The 22,231-nt window shown below is 36.5% G+C and overlaps 1 protein-coding gene across 1 annotated transcript in view; it reads left to right on the forward strand.

The window, feature by feature from the left end:
- The window catches only part of KMT2A (lysine methyltransferase 2A), an 87,060-nt gene that overhangs the window by 4,728 nt on the left and 60,101 nt on the right, over positions 1-22,231 (forward strand). Inside the window, exon 2 of the mRNA XM_044669609.1 lies at positions 81-343. Within this exon, the coding sequence (XP_044525544.1) occupies positions 81-343 (263 nt within the window). The remainder of the gene's footprint in view (positions 1-80; positions 344-22,231) is intronic.

The raw sequence follows: 22,231 nt of genomic DNA on the forward strand, positions 1-22,231 counted from the left end.
GGCGGGAAGCAGCGGGGCCGGGGCTCCGGGGGGAGCGGCCTCCGCCGCCTCCTCCTCCTCCGTCTCCTCCGCCTCCTCCTCCTCTGCCGCCGCTGTCGCTGCCGCCGCCGCCGCCTCCTCCTCCTCCTCCTCCTCCTCCTCCACAGCCGCTTCTGCAGCCCAGTCGTCGTCGTCCGCTTCGTCTGCGTCTTCGTCGTTGTCTTCAGCCTCTTCGGGGCCGTCCTTGCTCCGGGTGGGCCCCGGCTTCGACGCGGCGCTGCAGGTCTCGGCCGCCATCGGCACCAATCTGCGCCGGTTCCGGGCCGTGTTCGGGGAGAGCGGCGGGGGAGGCGGCAGCGGAGAGGTAAGGGGGCGGGGAAGCCCCGGGCCCGGGGTCCCGACCCTCCAGGGAGCCCCCAGACCCACCCTCCCCCAAGACCCCTCCTTCTTGAGTATGGAGCATCCTGATCTGGGGACCACCCGGGTCCGGCTCCCTTCCCAACCTGGGATTCCCTTCCCTTCCTTGCGAGGACAGACCCCTAAGGGAGCCCTCACCCCGGGTTTTTCTCCCGCCTGGGCCAAGGGCAGACGCTATCTATGATGACCCCTTTCCCGGAAAAAAACCCTCCAAAAACCATAACCCCAATCCTGGGCACAGACTTCCCTTACCCCCTTCGGGTTTCCCATCCCGGGGCCGATCCCCCCCTCCCTTTGACCAGATTACCTCATCCTAGTAAGATTCCTCCCTCCTCCCATCCTAGAGACCTGATCCCGCCACATCCCCGCCTCTCTCTCTGGGCAGATGTTTTACTCTTGGGGCAGTTTCCCTTTAGCATATCCCTCCTGAGGAAGGCTTTATTGGGGAGCTGCGTTCCTGCCCCTCACCCTTGGGGGCAGATGCTAGCCTGGCGCCCCTTATTCCAATTTCTGCCCCTCCCTTCTTTTTCCATCTACTTAGAGATCTTTTCACCCCATTCCTCATCCAGAGCCCTGTATTCCCAACCACTCCCTCTTCACTCCCCCCACCCAAGGTAGCTAGATCTTCCTTCACTTTCCCAATCTCTCCATGAAAAATGTCTTCCCTTTCCCTTCTCTCCTTCTCCCCTGTTCCCTCTCCGAAGAGAACGCTGATCCCTTCTTGGAGGGGAGTATAGATTACCAACCTTAAAGGGAAGGGGCACAGATATCTATCCAGAGAGGGAGATAACCCTATTTCAACTCCACCCTTCCCTGGCTCTAGAGAAAAGGATTAGCTACATGTAGGGAAAAGAGCCCGCTACTGTCCCCTTTCCAAGCACAGAAGAAAACAGAATGGTACCCCCCCCCCCCAGCCCCAGCAGGCTTTCCCTCCAGCTCTGGGGAAGGGGGCCCTGAGAGGGGAGGCGGGAGGGGGGCACTCAGCATCCTCCTCCCAGGGGAAGCAGCTGCTCTCCTACCCCACCCACTGCGCCTGGGAGCACGCAGTCTCCAACTCTGGCTCCCTCCCGCCCTCCGCTTCTTTTTTCAGTCATTTGATTATTGATCCATTTCTTTCCAGGCCAATCCTAAGGTTTGGAAAGAGTGGGAGAAGCGGGATTAGGGGTGAGCAGGGCAGATAAAGGGACAGTCTTCCTTTAATATGAGTTAGTGGTTGTTGGTGGTTGGGAGAAAGCAAAGAATATGAGACAGACATTGCCAGGAAGAATAAAGCTTTTCCTCTAATGGGATTGATAATGGGTGAATAGCTTTCTCTTCTCTCCCCTTTCTCCATTAGTATTTGGGTGAGAATCTCAGCATTGGGGTGCCGTTGAACACCCTTTTAACTGAATAAAGAAAGTTGCCTAGGGAAGGGAAGTTGAGTTCAGCTCCAGCCAGTGGCATTACTATATTTGTTTTCCTTGGATATAGAGGGGGAGTTTTGATTCACAGGGATGGGGAAGGGGTAGGGGGATTTTAGGGAGGAGGAAGAGCAGCTGCTAGGAGTTGAAGGGAAGGGGGGGGGTTAAAGGGGTACTGTTCTGTAGTACACTTGATTGAAACAGAAAGGGAAAGATAACCAGCCGTTTCCTGCGTGCTCTGCCCTTAGTGCACACAGAATATCCTCGGCAAAGCCCCCTTGTTCCCTATTATGCCCTGTACCCCTTTAGATGTACCCAGAGACCCTGGGAAGAAGGGGAGGGAGGAGACAAGGGACCCCGGCCCCTCCTTTGCAAGAAGGAGCTGGCATTTTTCAGTTGTTAGGCTTCCTGCCTCTTTTTTTTTTTTTTTTTTTTTTTTTTTTTTTTTTGAGCGTTTCTAAGGCAGCCTGGTCAGGAGACTGACAACAACCCGCCTTTTGACAGAGCAAGGAGGACATGATGGGGGCGTGTTTCTTGCTATGTAGCTAGCTGCAGCGTCCCTTTTCCCTGACTCTTCTCTATCTCCACCTCCTTTTTCCCAGCTTTCAGAAGGCAACTGCAGTCAGCAGGATTGTTTTGAGACTATTTATTGGTTGCTGTAGATTATTATTATTTTTTTGAAAGGCCAATTCTGTATTTTTTAAGCTAACAACACAGATCCCATGTAGTTGGAGAACCAAAGGCCTCATACATGACAAAAAGACTGAACCGTTCAGGTTACTTGCATGGAGTTGGTGCTTAAATGTGAGTTGATTTTGCTTTTTTAAAAAAGATACAGCAGCAAAAAAATAGACTTACTTTTAATTTACCTGCTTATTTTCAGAACTGAGATTTGCCTGATAATATCAATTTTAGCTCCATGTATATTGCAATATAATAGAGAAACTTTCTAAAGGCAGCTAGTCTACTTAAAGGATGTCAAAAAAAAACATTTTTTTCTTGTCTGGCATGCTTATATTTTGTGTTTAAGGGCTAACTGCATCACCAAATGTTTACATTTCAAAGGTTGTTAGATATTACAGCTGTCAATCATAGTTTTTCCATAAACTGGTTAGAAAGAGATCCACCTGTATTCAAGGACGTAATGTTTGGGCACCACGATATTTTAGTTGCTGCCCATGACAAACTAAAGTTTTAAACAGATGCCAACAACTTTCTACCCATTAACATTACGAGTTAATGGGAAATAATAATTTATTTTAATTAACAGTGATTTAGAGGGTAAAGTTGATAAAGAAACAGCAGCTATTTCAAATGAGACTTTATTGAACAGGAGGGTTTCCCCCACCCACCTTAAAACTTCTGCTTTAATATTAATAGCTACCTTAAGTGAAGATAGTGACCTGTACTCTTACAGCATTACTTTTCACTGTCTTCACTGAACAGTGGTCTTTTCTTTTGATTATTTTTTAATGGAAATAAGCTAACTTTGTACTTATAGTATTTGCAAACTATGAAATCATGGCAGTTCTGCCCTCTCAATCAAAGTATGGTTTTCTATCCAGGATTCAATTTAGCTTAAATGTTTTTTCAACATTCCAAGGAAATAAGTATTGAATGTTCTGTCACAATTTCACTTGAATTCACTAGGAATGGGTGTATTAAACCAAAACCATTCTGGAATGCTTAGCTTTTCAAAAAGATCTGAATTTTAATTCCTTTTTTCTTTTTGCTTTAAATGACTGATATAAAACTGTGTCCTGTACAATTAAAAAATTTTAATTAATAGTTACTGTTTTAGTGTGCCAGTTGGAGCCTTCAAAAAACTTACCTGCTTTTACTTCTCTTTACCAAGAGGAGACCTGTCCTTTACTATTACAGGTCTCTTAGCTTTTTCCTGTTTTGATTAGGAAATATCTGGGTAACATCTCATTGACATATAAGAATTTTTGATAAAATTATTGGTAAATGTGTTAAATGTCTTTACTTTTTAAGAATAGGTATCTCTAGGCTCCTATTGTATCATTTTTCTACTCAAGTACCAGAAATTAAGGTTATGGTTTAAATAGTGTTAAAAAAATTTTAGAAGTCTATTTTTATATTTCAACCTGACTCGTTCCCCCCACCCAATCTCCGATCTTTTATTATAATATATTGCCTTTCTTAAAGCCTATCCCATTTGAACTTAATGCTGTAATATCTGGCTATGAAAATACCAATAAATGAAGAACAATACAGTATATCCTTTTGGGTTAATAATTTTGTTTTTTGTCCTTTGTTGGTAACATCATTTAATTACTTAGTTTTTGTTTTATTATTGGACCTGCAGTCTTTTCTGAAATTGAAAGTTTATATTTTTACTTTAAGCTTTTGCTTTGGGATTTGGTAAAATGATGCATAGAATTGCCATATTCTTTGATTTTAGGTCTTTAGCATAGGGACACAGTAGAATTCAAATAATCTATATTTAGAATTATAGGTGGAGGCTTTGGCTACAAGGCTAGCCAGTTACAGTTTAGATAGTAACAGTAAAGAAAAACATCTTGATAATATAGTCATTATAGTGGAAAGAGCATCAGACAGAAACTCAGGAAACCTATATTTTAGTCCTGAATTTACCAACAAGTAGCTCCATGGCTTTGGACAAATCACTGTAACTTAACCTCTAAGGGCCTGAGTTTCCTCATCTATAAAGGGAAGAGATTGGACTAGGTAAGGTTTTTGGTTATTTTCAGTTTTTTAATTGTAAATTCCATTGATGTTGCTGGCTATGGAGTGGAAAAACTTGGTGGACTGATAAATTCAATGTATTTATCTGTGGCTGCATGATATAAGGCTATAACATATGATTTTAAATATTTTTTAAACTGTTGGAATACCATTCTAAATTTACAGCAAAGAACTTTTTCAGCAAATTATAACATATAACCTTATACATTTTTGTGATAGGATTTTAGTGGGGTCATTTTAATTTGTAATCTAGAATATGAAATGATTGTATTATATTTTCCATGTAAGCAACTACTTACTATTGTTTTAAAATTTTCTAAGCCTACCAATTGTTATCCCTCATAGCCCAATAAAATGATAAAGAAGTAAATATTTTATGCTGATTACAACATATGGCAATTTAAAACTGGATATACATTAAAACTGAATTGCAACTCTTTTAAGTGGTGTGTGTGTTTTCAATGTGAGTGGCAGTTTAGCTGGTAGAGAACAGGTGAGGGTTTTGCATTTTGAATTAGTGTTAGAGAAAATCCAGTAGTATTAAAGGTAGATAAAAACGGTTGAATGACTTGTTTTGAAGCCTAACTAGGCACATGCACTAGGAAAGAGAGGAGCTTTCTTACTGTCAGCCAAAACCTAAGTACAGATGAAGATGAGAACACAAAAATAATGAGAATAAAGAAAAGAACATAGGACTGAAAATCAGAAGCCCCTAGCTCCAAACTGTGGACTCTTGTTACAAATGCCCTCCATTAATTACTTAATCTTTTGGTGCCCCAGTATTTCCATTTGAAAAATGTACAGGGGCTAGATTAAATAATTTCTAAGGTCCTTTCCATGAAATTTTGTGATTTCTTTTTTACCCTTACATTTTGTTCACAGTTTAGTTTTCCTTTTCTAAATTCTCTAGAAAATTAGTGTTCGCTAGCTGCTTGGTGGTTTTCTTTGTGAGGTAGAGCATAGATTTGTCAGTTTAGTCCATCATAGTTATTAGAGAAATTTCTGTTGTAGGATTTTTATTTTATTATTATTATTTTAATTTTAGCAGTGGGAAAATTTATTCTAACACTCAGATTTTTGCAGATAAAGTACCTGAGACCTATAAAGGTAAAATAATTTGTTCAAAATGACCCATCACTATTAATGGCAGAAGCCAGGACTAGAATACAGGTCTCAACTTTCTAGCCAGTGTTCTTTTTACTCTACCATACCTCCTTGAGCATGAAGATATATTTGGCAGACAAAATAAATGACATTTTTTAGAAAAGCTCCCTTTCTGACATATGCCCTGCAAGTTTTACTAATTCCATTTGTATGAAAAATGAAGATCAAATTATAAACCACAGACTTAGGAACTAATAGGCACCCAGGCATTCTTTTAGTGTTCAGAAGCCTTCTTGTTTGGCTAAGGTTTGTTTTCATGTTTTTAATGCTGGAGATTCCTGTCTACCCAACAAGGAAGTTATTTTGCTCTGAGTGGAATGTTCCTTCAGGAGTACAGGATCCTAAAAAGTTAAGAGAAAGAATTCAGTATGCCAATATAGCTGTAAACTCAAACTGACTGGCTTTGCAAAGAAATAATAGTTTTAATATGCTGTGAAAGGAAGCTCTTCATCTGAATTGCACCTATCATCGGAAACATTTGGCTTCTTGGGTCCCTTACAAATCCCTAGAATTTTTTCTCTTACTTGTCAAGCAAGTGAACCAGATTATGATATACTTCTTTGCCACTCTCTTCCACTTTAACAACAGCTTAACCCCAGCCAATTCAACAACCATTTATTACATATCTACTATCTGGTAGGCCTTAGGTAATTAAAAAAAAGTCTGCCCTCAAGAAGCCTACGTTGTGCAGTCCTGTAGGAAATTATCATCTTTAGTAGTGTGACATGTGATTTGAAAATGAAGAGAAAAATAGTTGTGTCTTTGCTACCTCCCCATCTTTTCAGTCCCTGAAGTTATCCTCCCACAGAACAGCTGTGCAGGCTCCACAACCACATTTCTTACCCTGTGGCTATGGTGGATGGCAATAATGCTAGTTATTTGCTCTAAGGCATAACAGACCAAACTGCTTTGCTCCGTTTTTGGAGAGTTACTGCGTATTAATTGTAGGTCTCCTAATTAAGATCTATTTGCCTCTGCCCACATTCCAGTGATGTTGGCACAGTTCACCTTTCTAGTATTTAACTTGATACTTCCAGTCAGGGTTTTCCTCAGATACCTTGTTTATTTTCTTTGTTTTTTTTTTTTCATGGATGGATGTTATATTTGCCAGCATATTGAAATTTGGACAATTTATGCCAAGATTGATGAGACTTTGCAGTGTTTATCATTTTAACAGATTAAGAAAAGTTAAATTATTTGGTGTTTAGCATATCTTGCTACATTTTATTCAGAATCCTTTATTCCCTACACACTAGTATAGTAGTTATTTTTGGGACATGATATACAACATGCTTGTTGAGTTTTTATCTCATTTTGTTTTATGGAGATTTTGTTAGTAAGTCTTGACCAGGAGTAATTGATACTGGTATTTGTGATTTTTAAGGATATGTAGTTTGGGGAAAGAAGAAAATAAAATTAAATGGCCAGGATAAAAGTTAAACTTGGAGTTAAATTAATCTAGGGCAGCAGAAATGTTAGAATTGGTACTTCTTACAGCTTTAGATAAGGACAGGATTGGGCTAGTTTTCTAGTTTTGTTTCTGATTGTTAGAAAAAAAGAAGTAAATGTTTCATTTGATATAGAGTATCTTATTGATTTTATTTACATTTATATATCATGTTAGTGCTAGAAATATAATATGTCCTTTCAGAAAGCTATCCTGTGGCATGCAAAGGAGGAAATTGTTCGTCTTTCATTTAGAGAGAAAAATTTAAAATCCTTCACCTGCACCTATTTGGTTTCATTGATCAGGTCAATATAAGGCAGGCAGACAATGGATTTCTTTTTTTGTTGTCATTTCATTGGTTGTGAAGAAGTCCTGAAAGAAGGAAGTACAGGATCTTTTATTGCATGTGTTAAAGCTGGAGGTCAGAGCTGTTGTACCTGAGTGGGTGGTTTTATGGCCTAATTCTCTAATTGCCTGCATTTATGACACTGTCAGTACTGTTGGTCCTGTTGCTGAGGTAGATTATGTTGGGAATAAGGAGAGAAAAGGGGTCCCTTTGTCACTCTTCTCATTTCTACTCTCAGTCAAGTCTCTTAAGCAGACCCTGAGGACATATCCAGATACTTGGGACTCAATGAACAACATCCTATAAAATAGTTCTTCATGTTTTTAAGTAGGATGTGCTGCTTTTCTTAACCTATCCAAAGAAATCCATACCACCACTATTTAATATTTTAAAGCTCTTTGGTACCTTGTCAGGTTACAGACTAGGAGAAGCCAACTATGAAGTTGCCTAAAGATTCAACCACTGCCTCAGGTCTTGTGTTTGAGATGAGGATATTTAAAAGCAGGATAGTATTGTGTGCTAACTACTTCGGATGGTCCAAAATTCTTGTAGCATAGAATGGGATTTTTTTAAGGTTGTTTCTTGGGGACTGAATTGAGTTTTACTTCTTATATGAGTAAATTACTACTGCATTATAAGTTTTGTTTTTAAGAAAAAGGTAATGAGGACAGAAATGCAAGTTAGTAGGCAGTTAATACTGTTGCTGTGTATGAAAATCCCCCTTCCCTAGAAATGAGTGGTTGTTTTTCTATATGACAAGTTAAAGGGATTTCCCCAGATATCTTACTTTTATTGTTGCTTCCCTTCTTCCTTATAAAGTAACGGAAGTTAGAGTTAATCTTAAGACTTCAACTAATTCTTTAGGATTGATCACGGTATCCATTTCCCCTTATTTTTATGAAATTAATATTTTGTGGGAATCTTCCCATAGTGTCTTGTTCGATGTCTGTTTTATTATATCTTCTTACTGCTCTCATTGCTAAATCCATACTTATTTTAAAAGATGAATGAAGGATGGAGCATGGTGCAGCTAGGTGGCTCAGTGGATTGAAAGCCAGGCCTAGAGATGGGAGGTCCTGCATTCAAATGTGGCATTATTGCTGTGTGACCCTAAGCAAGTCATTTAACTCTTATTGCCTAGCCCTTAACTATTTTTCTGCCTTAGTAGGTAAGGGTGGTTTTTAAAAAATGAGAATAATAAAAGATGCATCATCTTGCATTGGAAAGGGGAGCTTTCTCATCCAATTTCATTAGGTGTTCATTCAGTCCCAATTTTATTAGGTAAGGCAATGCAGAAGGATACATCTTTTCATTGGATAGCTGTACCACTGAAATCACAGGCCCAATTCCTTATTCTTCTCTTCTTTTTAGAATATTCTATACTGAAAACTTTTTTTTTTGTTTTGCTCTCATCTTACAAAGAGAAAAAGCAATTTTAATTTTCTTCTTTTAATTAGAATAGTATTAATAGTTAGGAATAATTTTCTCCCATTTTATATCAGTTTTAAAAATTTGAGAGGATGACTGATATTAGAATACTTCCTACCTTTTGGAAGGTGGTGAGTTATTATGATTTTGGAATGTTACATATTCTCTCAGTTGTGAGCTCTATTGATTACTTAAATGTTTGGATTTGGAGAGGTTGTGCTATAGGGAGGGGTTTATTGGGAAGTGATTGTGGTGTAAACTTTGTTTTAAAAGTAAAACAGGAGGGGGCAGCTGGGTAGCTCAGTGGATTGAGAGTCAGGCCTAGAGCTGGGAGGTCCTAGGTTCAAATCTGGCCTCAGACACTTTCCAGCTGTCTGACCCTGGGCAAGTCACTTGACCCCCATTGCCTAGCCCTTACCACTCTTCTGTCTTAGAGTCAGTACACAGTATTGACTCCAAGAAGGAAGGTAAGGGTTTTTATTTAAAAAAAAAAAAGTAAAACATGGAGAAATTATATAACTAACTTCTATAACTCAAAAGATATTCAGCAATTATTAAACATCTATAATATATCTACATATATATCTCTTTCAAAGTTCTATCTAATTAGTAGTATTTGATTAATCTTAAAACTAAGTAGGCTAAAAAACAAACACCAGTTTGCATTGTTGTTATTACTTAATTATCACTAGATATATGAGTTATAGCTTTCTGAGTTTAGTTAAAGATCAAGCGTCACAAAATCTCTAGGGTTTTTAAATATTTAAGAAAAGAACAGCATGCTAATTAGAAACCAGTATTGCTTTATAAAGAGCAAATTCTATCAGATTAATCTATTCTGTGATGTTTTGATGGTAGGTTGAGAAAAAACAGTGGCTACAATAAATATTGACTTTATTAATATTTTAAAACCTGTTTCAAGTGTTATACTTCTCAATAAATGAGATGATACAGTATAGAAATCAGTATCATTTTTAGCCCTGAGTCAGAATTCAAACCCAGATCGCCTGACTTAAAATCCAAGGCTGTTCTGGTACATTAGAAACTTCTTTGGATACAGCTAGGTGGCTCAGAGGCCCTGGGCTCAAATCTGGCCTCAGATACTTCCTGGCTGTGTGATCCTGGGCAAGTCACTTAACCCAGTTGCCTAGTCCTTACTGAACTATTGCCTTGGAATTGATTCTTGGAACAGAATAGTATCTATTCTAAGATAGAAGGTAAGGATTTTAAAAAGCAACTCCTTTGCCTTGCATTTAAGGCTTTTGACAATCTGGTACCAACCTACCTTTCCATCTTTATTACATATAATTCTGTTTTATATACATGACCTTCCAGCCAAACTGACCTGATGACACTTTCCTCCCAGAACACATCCTATAGTCTCCCTATAAAATATTTAAGGATACAGGGAAAAGAGAAAAAAAGAAGACTTGGTGAGTTGGGGTGGGAAAGAGAAAAGGAAAGAATATAGAGCTGGTCTGTTAAGAGAGCAGTTGACCGTCATTAATGGTTGTACCATGTGGAATTATAAGTGCCATGTTTTGTGTTGTCTATAGAATTAGTAGAAGAAAAATCAAACTGTTCGTAGTTCATACTTAGAACTGTTATCATTGATAAATCTCAGCTTGAGGAAAATAAGTAATAATCTGAAGGGTCCTATGCAAGATACTGTTTTAACATTTTTACATTTGTAAAACATCCCTACTATTAAGTTTGTAGATGACATCAGCTTATGAGATATACCCAAAACAAACTTGATAAGTCAAAGTGGTTAGAAACAAAAAGAATTAGTCTTATTTGGGACAGAGTGGCTTAATTTGCCTTGTTGTAAGGCAAGATACATTTTGTGTGCTTCACTTTAACAAAAACTAACTATACCAAAATCTTAACCTATAAAACAGATGTACTAGGAGGTTTCCTTATGATTATTCATTTTATGAAATGATTGTCCATAAGTTTCCTTTGAATAGTCACTTCTATTTAAAATGTAATCCAATTTACAAAATTTGCTGCACAGTCATTTAGGAATATATTTCATATATTTATTATGTAATTCTGTTTTTTTTTTATATTTTTAAACCCTTAACTTCTGTGTATTAGTTCCTTGGTGGAAGAGTGGTAAGGATAGGCAATGGGGGTCAAGTGACTTGCCCAAGGTCACACAGCTGGGAAGTGTCTGAGGCCAGATTTGAACCTAGGACCTCCCGTCTCTAGGCCTGGCTCTCAATCCACTGAGCTACTCAGCTGCCCCCTTTATTATGTAATTCTAAATGAACCAATAAATAGGAACACTTAATCAGTCATCTATTAAGGGCCTACCATTTGCTAGGCACTAGAAATATAAAGAGAAATGAAATAATCCTTGCCTTCAAGGAGCTTAAATTCTTTGGGTGGAGGCAATGTGCACATATATAAGTATATTCAACATAAACTTGTGGTAATTTTTGGGAGGAGGATAGTAGCTAGGCAAATAAGTAAAGACTTCATGTGGAGGGTAGTGCTTCAGCCAAGTTTTAAGAAAAATTAAGAAATAGGAGTGAGAAGGGAGTTATCATTCCAGTGATGGGAAATAGCTTTTGCAAAGATAAAGATGATGAATTATATGTGAAGATTGATTGCACCATAGAGTAAGTGTAGCTAAGTGATGTATAATAAACTTGAATTTGTAAAGTCATGAAGGACTTTAAATACCAAGCAGAAGAGTTTGTATTTGAACCAAGAAGCAGTGGAGTGACATTGTGCTTTAAGAATATCATTTTGGCAGCTTTTTTGGAGATGAATTGAATAGAGAAGAGCCTTGAGGCAGGAAGATCAATTGAGAGATCATTACAGATCATTTGAGATTGAGAGATCATTTGAGATTCGATACAATGTGGGAAATGATCACAACTGAAAAAATTAAAGTGTTCTACTCGAGTATAAGATGAAAATGTATTCTAACAGTTATTTTTTGTACTTTAAAAAATGTGATTCTGGAGAGCACTGAAGAGTTATGACATTAGTAGCTAAGAAGTTACTCTTCTTATGTTTAGTGTTTAATAGTTTAGGGCAGTGATGGGCAAACTACGGCCCACGAGCCAGACGGGGACTCCCTGAAATGTTCTATCCAGCCATGCAACATTATTCCTAATCTGACGAATACAATGAGTAGGATACAATACAGTGAAACTCGAAAGAGTTGCCTTAGAAACAGACTGATAGATGAGCATTTCCTTTCCTTTGGCTCCCTCTTTAAAAAGTTTGCCCATCGCTGGTTTAGGAAATAACCCGAGTTAAAAGCGAGAGGATCTATGTGCAAATCCTAGCCTTTTAAAATTAATTTTCTTAATCTTTAAAATGAAGAGGTTGTACTAAATGACCTCTAAGGTCTCTTCCAGTTCTAAAATCTATGGAACTGTGATCCCTTGATTATTTTACCCATTAACATTGAAGAGAGTTAAAAGATATGATAAAAGTTATTAAGGAGTTGGAATATGAAGAAAAGTTACAGGAACTATGATGATTTAAATAAGAAGAGAACTTCAGAGGCAACTTAATAACCGTCTTCAAATAAAAAGGATATTTTAATGGTAATGATGACCAGCTGTTGTCTTTCCAAAACTGTAATAAGAAGAACTTTCGATAAATACATAAAGAATTTACTGAATAAAGGTTCTTAGTAGAGGAGATTACTAAAGGAAATGATATCATTATATTATCTTTTTTAGAAGCTAAAAAGAGTTTCTTATCTTGAATAGTTTAGGTATAGAACTGCCTCTACCAGATGAAGTCTCAAAGTACCTTCTATTTCTGTGAGAAAATAAACACACACACACACACACACACACATCTGATTATCTTTTTTAATTTTAAATTTTTTTGTATTCTACTTAGGAATGGGGTGTGTTGGATAATAGTTACTTAGTAAATATTTATGGATTTAATTGTCCAGTTTAGAGCAGTAGTCTTTATTTGAGTTGTCTTAAGGTTCCACAAAAGTTTGTGATATTTAATTACTGTATTAGGAGAAGTATGTGTTTCCTGTATTGTGTCAGCAGAGATTTTTATGCTAACTTTATGAAAATATGTAAACATAGTTAGTTTTAACATAGTTTAAATCTTAAATATCAAGAGAAGCCTTAAAAAGGAGTATCGTAGTTTTACAATAGAAAACTAACCATAAGTGGTTACAGTTCTTTGCCTAGTCTCTTCTATAATATGTAATTCTTTTATAATATGTAATTCATGTATTTCAGAAAGCCCCCTTTTAGAGTTATTTGCTTGTGAGAGTATTATTAGAAGGAATTGTAGGTCCCAGTCTAATAAGTTTGCTTTATATGAATGAGGGTTATAAAGGCTTCTATCCCTTGGTTTCTGAGGCCAGAAGAAGCCTTGTTACAGTCAGAATGAAACCTTTTTAAGATGTGTTGGGTTGCAAAAAGCATTTCCTGTATAGTCAGAGTGAAAATTGTGAATTAGGATTATTCATATAGATAATTAAAAGACCTATTCAGGCTTATGATGCCAGGATATTTTCCTACCAATCCTTCTTAAAACTTGAGGGGGAAAGGAATAGATTTTAAAATAATTTGACTCTCCTCTTTTAAGTGAATTAACAGTAATATTTAAGTTAAATAATATAGCCACATTGAAGATTTCTTACATTGCATATGTTGTTGGAAAACAAGCCACCATTCACCCTTTCTCCTATTTTTATAGTTTGGGTATTATCTTTGACTCTTTCCTCTCCATCACTTTTCACCCCCAGTGAGATAACAACTTTAATTCTTTATCCGTAACATCTTGCACATCTGTCCCTTTTTCTAGGTTCCTGTTACCACCTCCTCAGTAGAGGTCCTCATTATTACCAGGCCAGACAAGTACAAGATCCTGCTAACAAGAATTCTTTTTTCTTTATCATCATTGTTCTACTCCTCTCAGTATCTGTTGCAAACCTTTTCTCTCCTGAAACTACCTACATCAGAAGTGTCAAACACAGAAGCTGCATGTGGCCTGCAATACTTCTAAGTATGGCCTGAACCAGGTTAAGATGTAATTGGGAAATACTTAATAAAATAAATTAAAATATAGTAAAACATAGATAACATTTCAGTTTAAAATTAAGTCATTGTGTGGCCCACAGGGACCTTTATGTATTAGGAGCTCCCATTTCTACTTGAGTTTGAGAAAAACTACAGACCAATCTCCTTAATGAACATAGATGCAAACATTTTAAATAAAATTCTACTTGAGTTTGGATGCTGACCTATATACCCATTTCTTCTCGCAGAAAATTTTGAGGCCATCCATAGAGCTCCTTCTTCTTTTTAATTCTACACTCTAAATACCCTTGAATATCAATATTATTTTGCTCCACTCTCAGAGGAAAAGTGATCATTGCATTTCAATTTGTACCTTCAGTCCTATTGACTCCCATTTTACCCCTTTGATCATCCCTTCTTTTTTCCGTCTCTTCGTTCACTGACTTCTTCCTTATTGCTTACTATAAACATGCTTGCATCTCTTTTATCCTTCTCCTAGACACCCTACCTGCCCTTTTTTTTTTTTAACCCTTTTCCTTCCACCTTAGAATCAATACTAGGTATTGGTTCCAAGGCAGAAGAGTAGTAAGGGCTAGGCGATGGGGGTTGAGTGACTTGCCCAGGGTCACACAGCTAGGAAGTATCAGAGGCCAGATTAGAACCTAGGTCCTCCCATCTTTAGGCCTGGCTCTCAATTCACTGAAGGCCCAGTTCTGTTCCCCCCCACCCTTTTCCCTCTGCCCTTTCTTAAAGCTTTTAGAGTCACATCTGGTTTTCCTTCTATCCTTCTGACAACTCCTCTTATCTCCTTTGCAGGATCATTATCCATGTTCTGTTCCAATGTGTTTATACTGTAGGGCTCTTTGTTGGACTCTTTTCAAAATTTCTCTTTTATGGTCTTAGTTATCAGCAAACACGAATATATCAATATGCTGGGGGGGGGAAGGAAGATTGTATGTGAATTCTTATGTATAATTTGTTTTATTTTGTAATATGTATATTATCCATGTATCTCTGATCTCATTGATTTCAATGTAACAGGGGTCCAGCTGGCAACTTGTATTTGCTTGTCCAATCCTGTGTAACTCTTAATGGCTTTCCAAAAGTTTGTCATAGGAGGTTCACCCAGTCCAGTGGTTTGTGTTCACTTCTGAATTTATTCTAAATAGTTTTAAAATGTTGTGTTGATGCTCTTTTCCCTCACCCATCCCAGTCTCTTACTACCAACTAATTTATACCTTCCTCTACCCCTAATAGTTATCTTAGCAGTCAAGCAAAATAAATCACATTGGCCATGTCTCCAGTTTTAGACTACCATATTTTTGCCAAGAGGTGGATGGCATGTTTCATCTTTAGTCTTCTGAAGTCATGATTGGTCACTTCATTGATCAGAGTTCTATAATCTTCTGGAATTGTTTTCCTTTACGTCATTGTAGTCATTTGTGAATTATTCTCCTGGTTCTACTAATTTACTTATATCAGTTCATACAAATTTTCCCAAGTTTCTCTGAAATCATGATACTTGTCATTTCTTGCAGCTCAACACTATTCCATTACTTTCATATACCACAATTTACTTAGCAACTCAGTTGATTGAGCCTTCCCCTTTCTTCATCTCCTTATCCCTTTTCCTGTCCTCCCATTTATTCAACTCTCATGATATAGATCACTTCAATTTATATTCAGTCCTAATCTCTCTCTGTACTAATCCTGCATCAACAACTGCCTGTTGGACATCTCTAACTGGATGTCCCATAGACATCTAGAACTTGTGTCCAAAGTAGACCTCTTTACTCCTCCTCACTCCCAAATCCTCCCCTCTTCCTAACTTTGCTATTTACAACTTCTCTATACATTTCTATTTCACCTCTATCTTTCCAGTTTACCCAGTTTACCAAACTCAGACATCCTCAATTCTTCCCTCTTTCTCACTTCCTATTTTAATTGGTGCCAAGTTTTATTGATTGAACTTCTATAACATGTCTCAAATCCATCGTTTTTTCTCTACTCACACATCTAGCACCCTGATTCAGGTTTGGATCATTACAATAGCTTTCTGATTGATCTTTTTTTACCAAATCTTTGCTTTCTTCAAAGTCATTCTTCACATAGCTTCCAAAGAATACATTTGACTGGTTTATCCCTTGCTCAAGAAATTCCATTAGCTCCATTCCCGTTTGTCTCTGGATATGAAAAGCTCTTCACAATTTGACTCCAGACTCTTCACACAGTCCTAAATTATACTTGTATATGACATTCCATCTTTATGTCATTGCACAGGAAGTCTGGAATTCACTCTTTCCTCAACTCTGCCTCTTGGAATCCCTTGCTTCTTTCAAAGCACCACAATTTGTAGGAACTCTTTAAAGCCTACCTCTCATCCCACCTCCTCTTTGAAATCTTCTCTGATCTCTTCTGTTGGTGACGACCTTCCCACTCAAATTTGTCATAACTTTTTTTTGTGCCTCTCTAATGCCTTTATGTTTTATATTCATCTGTCTCTGATATCTATTAGACTGATATAAACTTTATAAAGGAAGAAACCAAGCCTTTTATCAACTGTCTCCCCTCTCACATCCCCAACAGAGTGCTCTGCACACAGTAGATACTTAACATACATAGTAGGTACTTAATACATTTTTATTGAATGAAGATAGAAAGACTGTAGTTGAATACAGTTCAGTCTTTAACCAATTAATTAATCTTATTGGATCTCACATAGGATGCTTTTGAAGGAAATAGGCAAGCTTTGGGAAAGTGAAGTTCAATTTGATTCTCTTAATTCTAAAATTAGAAGTCATTTGAGAAATTCTGGGAACTGGGAATCTAATTGTATTCCTGATGTTCTTCCTGTAACTCTTAATTGTTAATGATATAGGTATAAATTCAGAAAGCAGGTGCTATAAAACAAAACATTTTTGTTAATATTTCTTGATTCTACTTTGATAATATGACTAAAAACAGGTATCACTTCATTAAATAAAATATTCCTTGACCTGGTCTTTCTCAGAATTTTAGCTTAAGCTACCTATTATGATTTAGTGGTCTGATAAACTTATGATTAGTTATTTAAATTAATAGAATAAGAAAATTCTAACTTAGGGATAACTTTAGTTTTGAACATAATTAAAGGAATTACTTAGATGTTGATATATTTGCTAGCTGGTAATTTTGTTGCTTTGCCAAATTGAGGTGCTCAGTTTTGACATCTGACAACATTGCTCTTCCAGAGAATTATTTATAACTAAGTTAACCTTGGCTTATCTGTGACAGAAGTAGGAACTTGGGGGTTTCTCAAATGTTATTTCATTTATTACTAGATTTACTTTCTAACAGGAACTTTTGGCCCGCCTTCTTAGGATGTGATAATTTCTAATAGTTTGCCTTCTAGAATAAAGAGAAAACAAGTATGAAGAAACAAAGATTTTTAATAATAAAACTACAAGTTAAATTGGAATTCTTAAGGAACAAAGTATAATGAAGTAAGGGTTGGCAGTACACTAATAGACACATACTTATTTTTCCAACCTGCTCAAATAAATCTAGTCATTTTGTGGTATTTTCTTCTCCAAAGAAGAGTAAATTCTGTGATTATGAAGATTAATTTGATATCAGTTAACTGGGTTTATTTCTTCTATTTCAGTGAGCAGATAACCCATTTTAGACTTTGAATCAGAGAAGCCTGGAAGTTATGGCCTTCTTAATTTTCTGTTTTTGTTTGTTTTGAAGATTCTGTAAGTAGAGAGGGAATCCTTATTGTGCTATCTGTAAAGTAGTGCATTTATTGCTCCTCAGAGTTGTAACAAATTAGCTATTTCTTTTGTGACTGTTGCTTCTTATCCTTTAGAAGAAATTTCATGGATATCTTTTCTTATTATCACCTTCATTTCCAAATAAAGGCTTCTTTTTCCCCTAACAAGGGAGCCATCCCTTATAATAAATACTAAAAAAGAAGGGGAAAAACAATTCAACAAAATTAACCAGTACATCAGCCAGATATGGCAGTTTATGCACTATTCAACATCCATAGTTCCTCACCTCTGCAAATACTGAAGGGAGATGCTGTTGCTTTTTCTGCAGAATGGTAGTGGCATTAAACTGCCCTGATTGCTTTCTTGTATTGAGCATCTTGTTCTTGTTTCAATAGTGGAAACTGCCTGTGTAGGGAAGTGGGTGAGGGAGGAAACCAGATACATATTTTCATTAAATAACAAAAAGGAGAAGCATTTGTGACCTTTGGGTGACAGTAATAATTTCAACCTGGGATTGTCATTTTTGCCTAACTAATAAAAATATGGGAAAAAATGTAATATTTTAACCCCAGGTAATCTTTTTATGCTATCATACTTTGCCAGGTAAGGGAGAACCTTTTCAAAAACCATTTCCCATGTCATGTATTACAACCTACTAATGTCTTCAGAGTAACTTTTATGATGTACCAATAACCACAGAGAACCTGCCCCTGCTTCCTTTTTGGTTTTCTGTGAATGGAATGTCAGTGTCAATTTAGCACTTGCATAACCTTTAACTCCTTTGCTAATCAATGTTCTTGTGCATAGATTTTAGTGGTCATCTTGGTATAGTTGCTGCTATTAAATTCTACTTAAATAAATCACAGTATTTCCTTCTTTGTGAGTCAATTGCATTAAATCTAGCCTCCAACATTTCCTGGCTGTTTGACCCTAGGCAAGTCACTTAACCTCTGCTTGTCTTATCTATAAAATGAAGATAATAGCACCTAACTCAAAGTTGTGGTGAAGATAAATTGGGAATTTTTATAAAGCAGTCTGCAAACCTTAAAGCACTATGTAAATGTTAACTATTACAATTATTATTGCTAAACTTTTTCCAGCAGAACAGTTACAAATGCTATATAATATGAAGTGAAAAATGAAGAGGCAAAGAAATTAGGGATAACTTGATTCTAAGAATTAGGATAAAGTCTGATTGGAACATCCTTTAAAGAACTGAAAGAATTAAGATACAGCAAGAATTTCTCTTATATTAAATTTTGTTTATTTGCAAGATACTTGTGGAAATTTGTAGCATAATGTAATGGAGAGTATTGTATTACAAGTAAGTAGACCTAGGTTCATGTCCTGCCCTTAGTACATACCTAGCAAATCACTTAACCTCTGAATCTCAGTTTCTTTATCTATAAAATCAGGATAATATCTGCTCTGTATGATTCATTGGACTGTGGTAAAGGTCACATGAGATAATGTACATATATGAAAGTATTTTTAAAATTGTAAAATGTTAAATAAGTATGTTACTGCAAATATTTACATATTGAAGTTATTGTTTAGAATTAACATTAGTAGAGCTATAATATGTAACTTCTGCTTGAAAAAATAAAGAAGGAAGTATGCCATGTTGTTTGAGATTCTTCATTCAGAGATTCCTGTAAAGTCACATTGAACTACTAGACTATTCTTTTATCCCATCCCACATTTTTTCACTGTCCTCTGTGTCAGGAAAGCATCCTTCCCCAATCTGCCAATTGAAAATCCTTCTTATCCTTCACAATCCCACTTAGGAGCGCCAATTTCCTATATAAAGGATTCTCTGATTTCTTCCAGCCAGAAGCAATCTCCCCCTTCCTTAGGTCTCATAAAAACAACAATGAAACCCTATGTGCTTATAATAGTCTAATTTGTATTATTATTTGTGAAACTCTTACTTCCTCCCTTAAAGTGTAAAATGTTTAAGGTCAGGAACCATGTATTTCATTCTTTAATCTCCTAGAACTAACATTGTGCCATTTGTCTAATAAATTCTTCTTGAATTTACTCTTCTTGAGAACCTATTGTAATATTGGAACAAAGTAAGATATTTAATTATTTATCTTTTGCAATTCCTAAACCTTTTTAAGAAATACTCATACATTTGGATTATTATAATAGCTTCTTATCTGGTCAGCTTTATTGTCTCTTCCCATTCCAATTATATGTACTCTTTCAAAAATAATATTCATCAAATATATAATCATATTTTCCCCTTGCTTGGAACCCTGTGGGAAGAGAGGTGGTAGACTGTGAGTAGAAATATAATGTATTGACTTTCTTTGTTTAACTTCATTTTGCTACCAAGAAGGGGTCTATCTGGGATAGGCAGAGTTATTGGGAAGTAATAGTACATTTTTAAAAAAATCAATATTGTGTATTGGTTCCAAGCCAGAAGAACAGTAAGGGCTAGGCAATGGGGGTTAAGTGACTTGCCCAGGTCATACAGCTAGGTAGTATCTGAGGTCACATTTGAACCTAGGACCTCCTATCTTCCAGGCCTGGCTCTTAATCCACTGAACCATCTAGGTGTCCCCTAATAGTACTATTTTTAAAAAGCATCGGTGAGACATAGTCAGCTTGATAGTTGATGCAGTGGATAGAGAGCCAGACCTGGAGTCAATAAGACAAGTTCAAATCCTGCCCCAAACACTTCATAACTGTGGGACTCTGGCCAAGTTACTTAAAATTCTTTATCTCTGCATCAGTTTTCTCAGCCGTAAAATGGAGATAACAATAACACCTACTTCGCAGAGTTGTAAGGATTAAATGAGATATTTGTAAAAAGTGCTTAATATGGTATTTGGTACATAAGGTACTATATAAATATTTATTTCCTTTTATACTAGTTCCCTCTTTCTAGTAATAGTCCTTCAGACCTTTCCATTATAGAATTGATAGCACTTTATAAATTCCTTGTACTCTACTTTTCCAGGCTAACAATAGACTTGCTAAGTTCCTCTATGTATAAACTACTGTTCTTCTCCTTTTACCTGTCCACTATAATCATTGTGGCTAACTGGGACTTTGTAATTCCTACTTCCTTTGTTTAGTGTAGTTATGGCAAACCTATTATATGTGTGTCAGCACTGACACACGTAGCCATTTTCGATGATACACAGCTTCATGTGGCCGCATTCAGAGAAGTATGGGGCCATGTGCCAAGGATGAAACATTTGCTGTAGTGTAGTGTAGACACTCTGTGCAGTATAGATGACAGTTCTACCTATATTAATTTACCTATTTTGATTTATTAAATACAGTTATATATTACAATTATACATTTTTTGTTATTTAAACTATAAAAATCACGAAATTATGTTTTTTTCTTCGAAGTGACACACCACCTGAGTTATGCTCAGTTTTCTGGCGAATTTTGACACACCAAACTCAAAAGGTTGCCAATCACTGGTTTAGTGCCTTTGGGGTCCCTCCCACTTTGAACACTTTCCTCTCTTTCTTCATGACCATGTCATGTTATTCAAAAAAATACCTTTTTAAACCTTAAAGTGCTATATAAATCAGATGTTATTGTTATTAACATTTCTTTCAAGCTTTGGCTTAAAATTCATTGTCTCTAGAAAGCCTTCCTCTATTAACTCCATTCTGCTTTGATTATTCCTTTCCCGTGCATCTCTTCAGCACATACTAATTCAATTTTAACATGTTAATGTGATATATAGTATATTAAATTGCATTTGTTGAAATTTTGTATTGTTATTCACAGCTCATTTTATGAATTGATTGTTTCCCCCAGTAATTGGGATTTTTAAGAATTAGGATTGTGGAGTAGCTAAGTGGCTCAGTGGATAGAGAGCCAGGCCTAGAGACAGGAGTCCTTAGGTTCAAATCGACCTCAGACATTTTCTAGCTCTGTGACCCTGGGCACATCACTTAACCACAATTGCCTAGCCCTTTTTGGGCTTCTGCCTTGGAACCAATACACAGTATTGATTCTAAGGCAGAAGATAAGAGATTTTTTTTTAAGAATTAGGATTATCCTTTCTTATTTTTGAATCATTCCCTCCCCCCAGTGCCTATTATTCTGTGTGTGTGTGTGTGTGTGTGTTTAATAAATATTGACCTGAATTAATTGTAGAATTTTGAATTCTTCTATAATCTTTTCATTCCTTTTGCTTCTTAAATAATTTAAATTATGTTTGAATATTGTTAACTATTACAGAGACCTGGGTTTAATAAAAAGCTTCTTATAAATACAGCTATGAAGGGAAATGTGCCAGAAGTATTGATTTCTTACTGTGAAATAAATTTCCCAAAAGGGAAATGCTACTGTTTTTTAACTATAGCTTCCGAGATACACAGTATATCCATGAGTATCTGTAAAAGTATCTGTTATTAGTAATTTCTTATGGTAAACTCCTTGTTTAAACTTTTCAGTGTTCTGGATATCAGTACCCCAAAAAACTTTTAAAGTAGATGTTCAATAAATGTTTTAAATGAAGTAAAAGAATGAATTTTTAAAAGGGTGATGCATAAGAAAATGCATCAGAGAT

The sequence above is a fragment of the Gracilinanus agilis genome, chromosome 3 (assembly GCF_016433145.1).
Source record: "Gracilinanus agilis isolate LMUSP501 chromosome 3, AgileGrace, whole genome shotgun sequence".
Taxonomy (NCBI): domain Eukaryota; kingdom Metazoa; phylum Chordata; class Mammalia; order Didelphimorphia; family Didelphidae; genus Gracilinanus; species Gracilinanus agilis.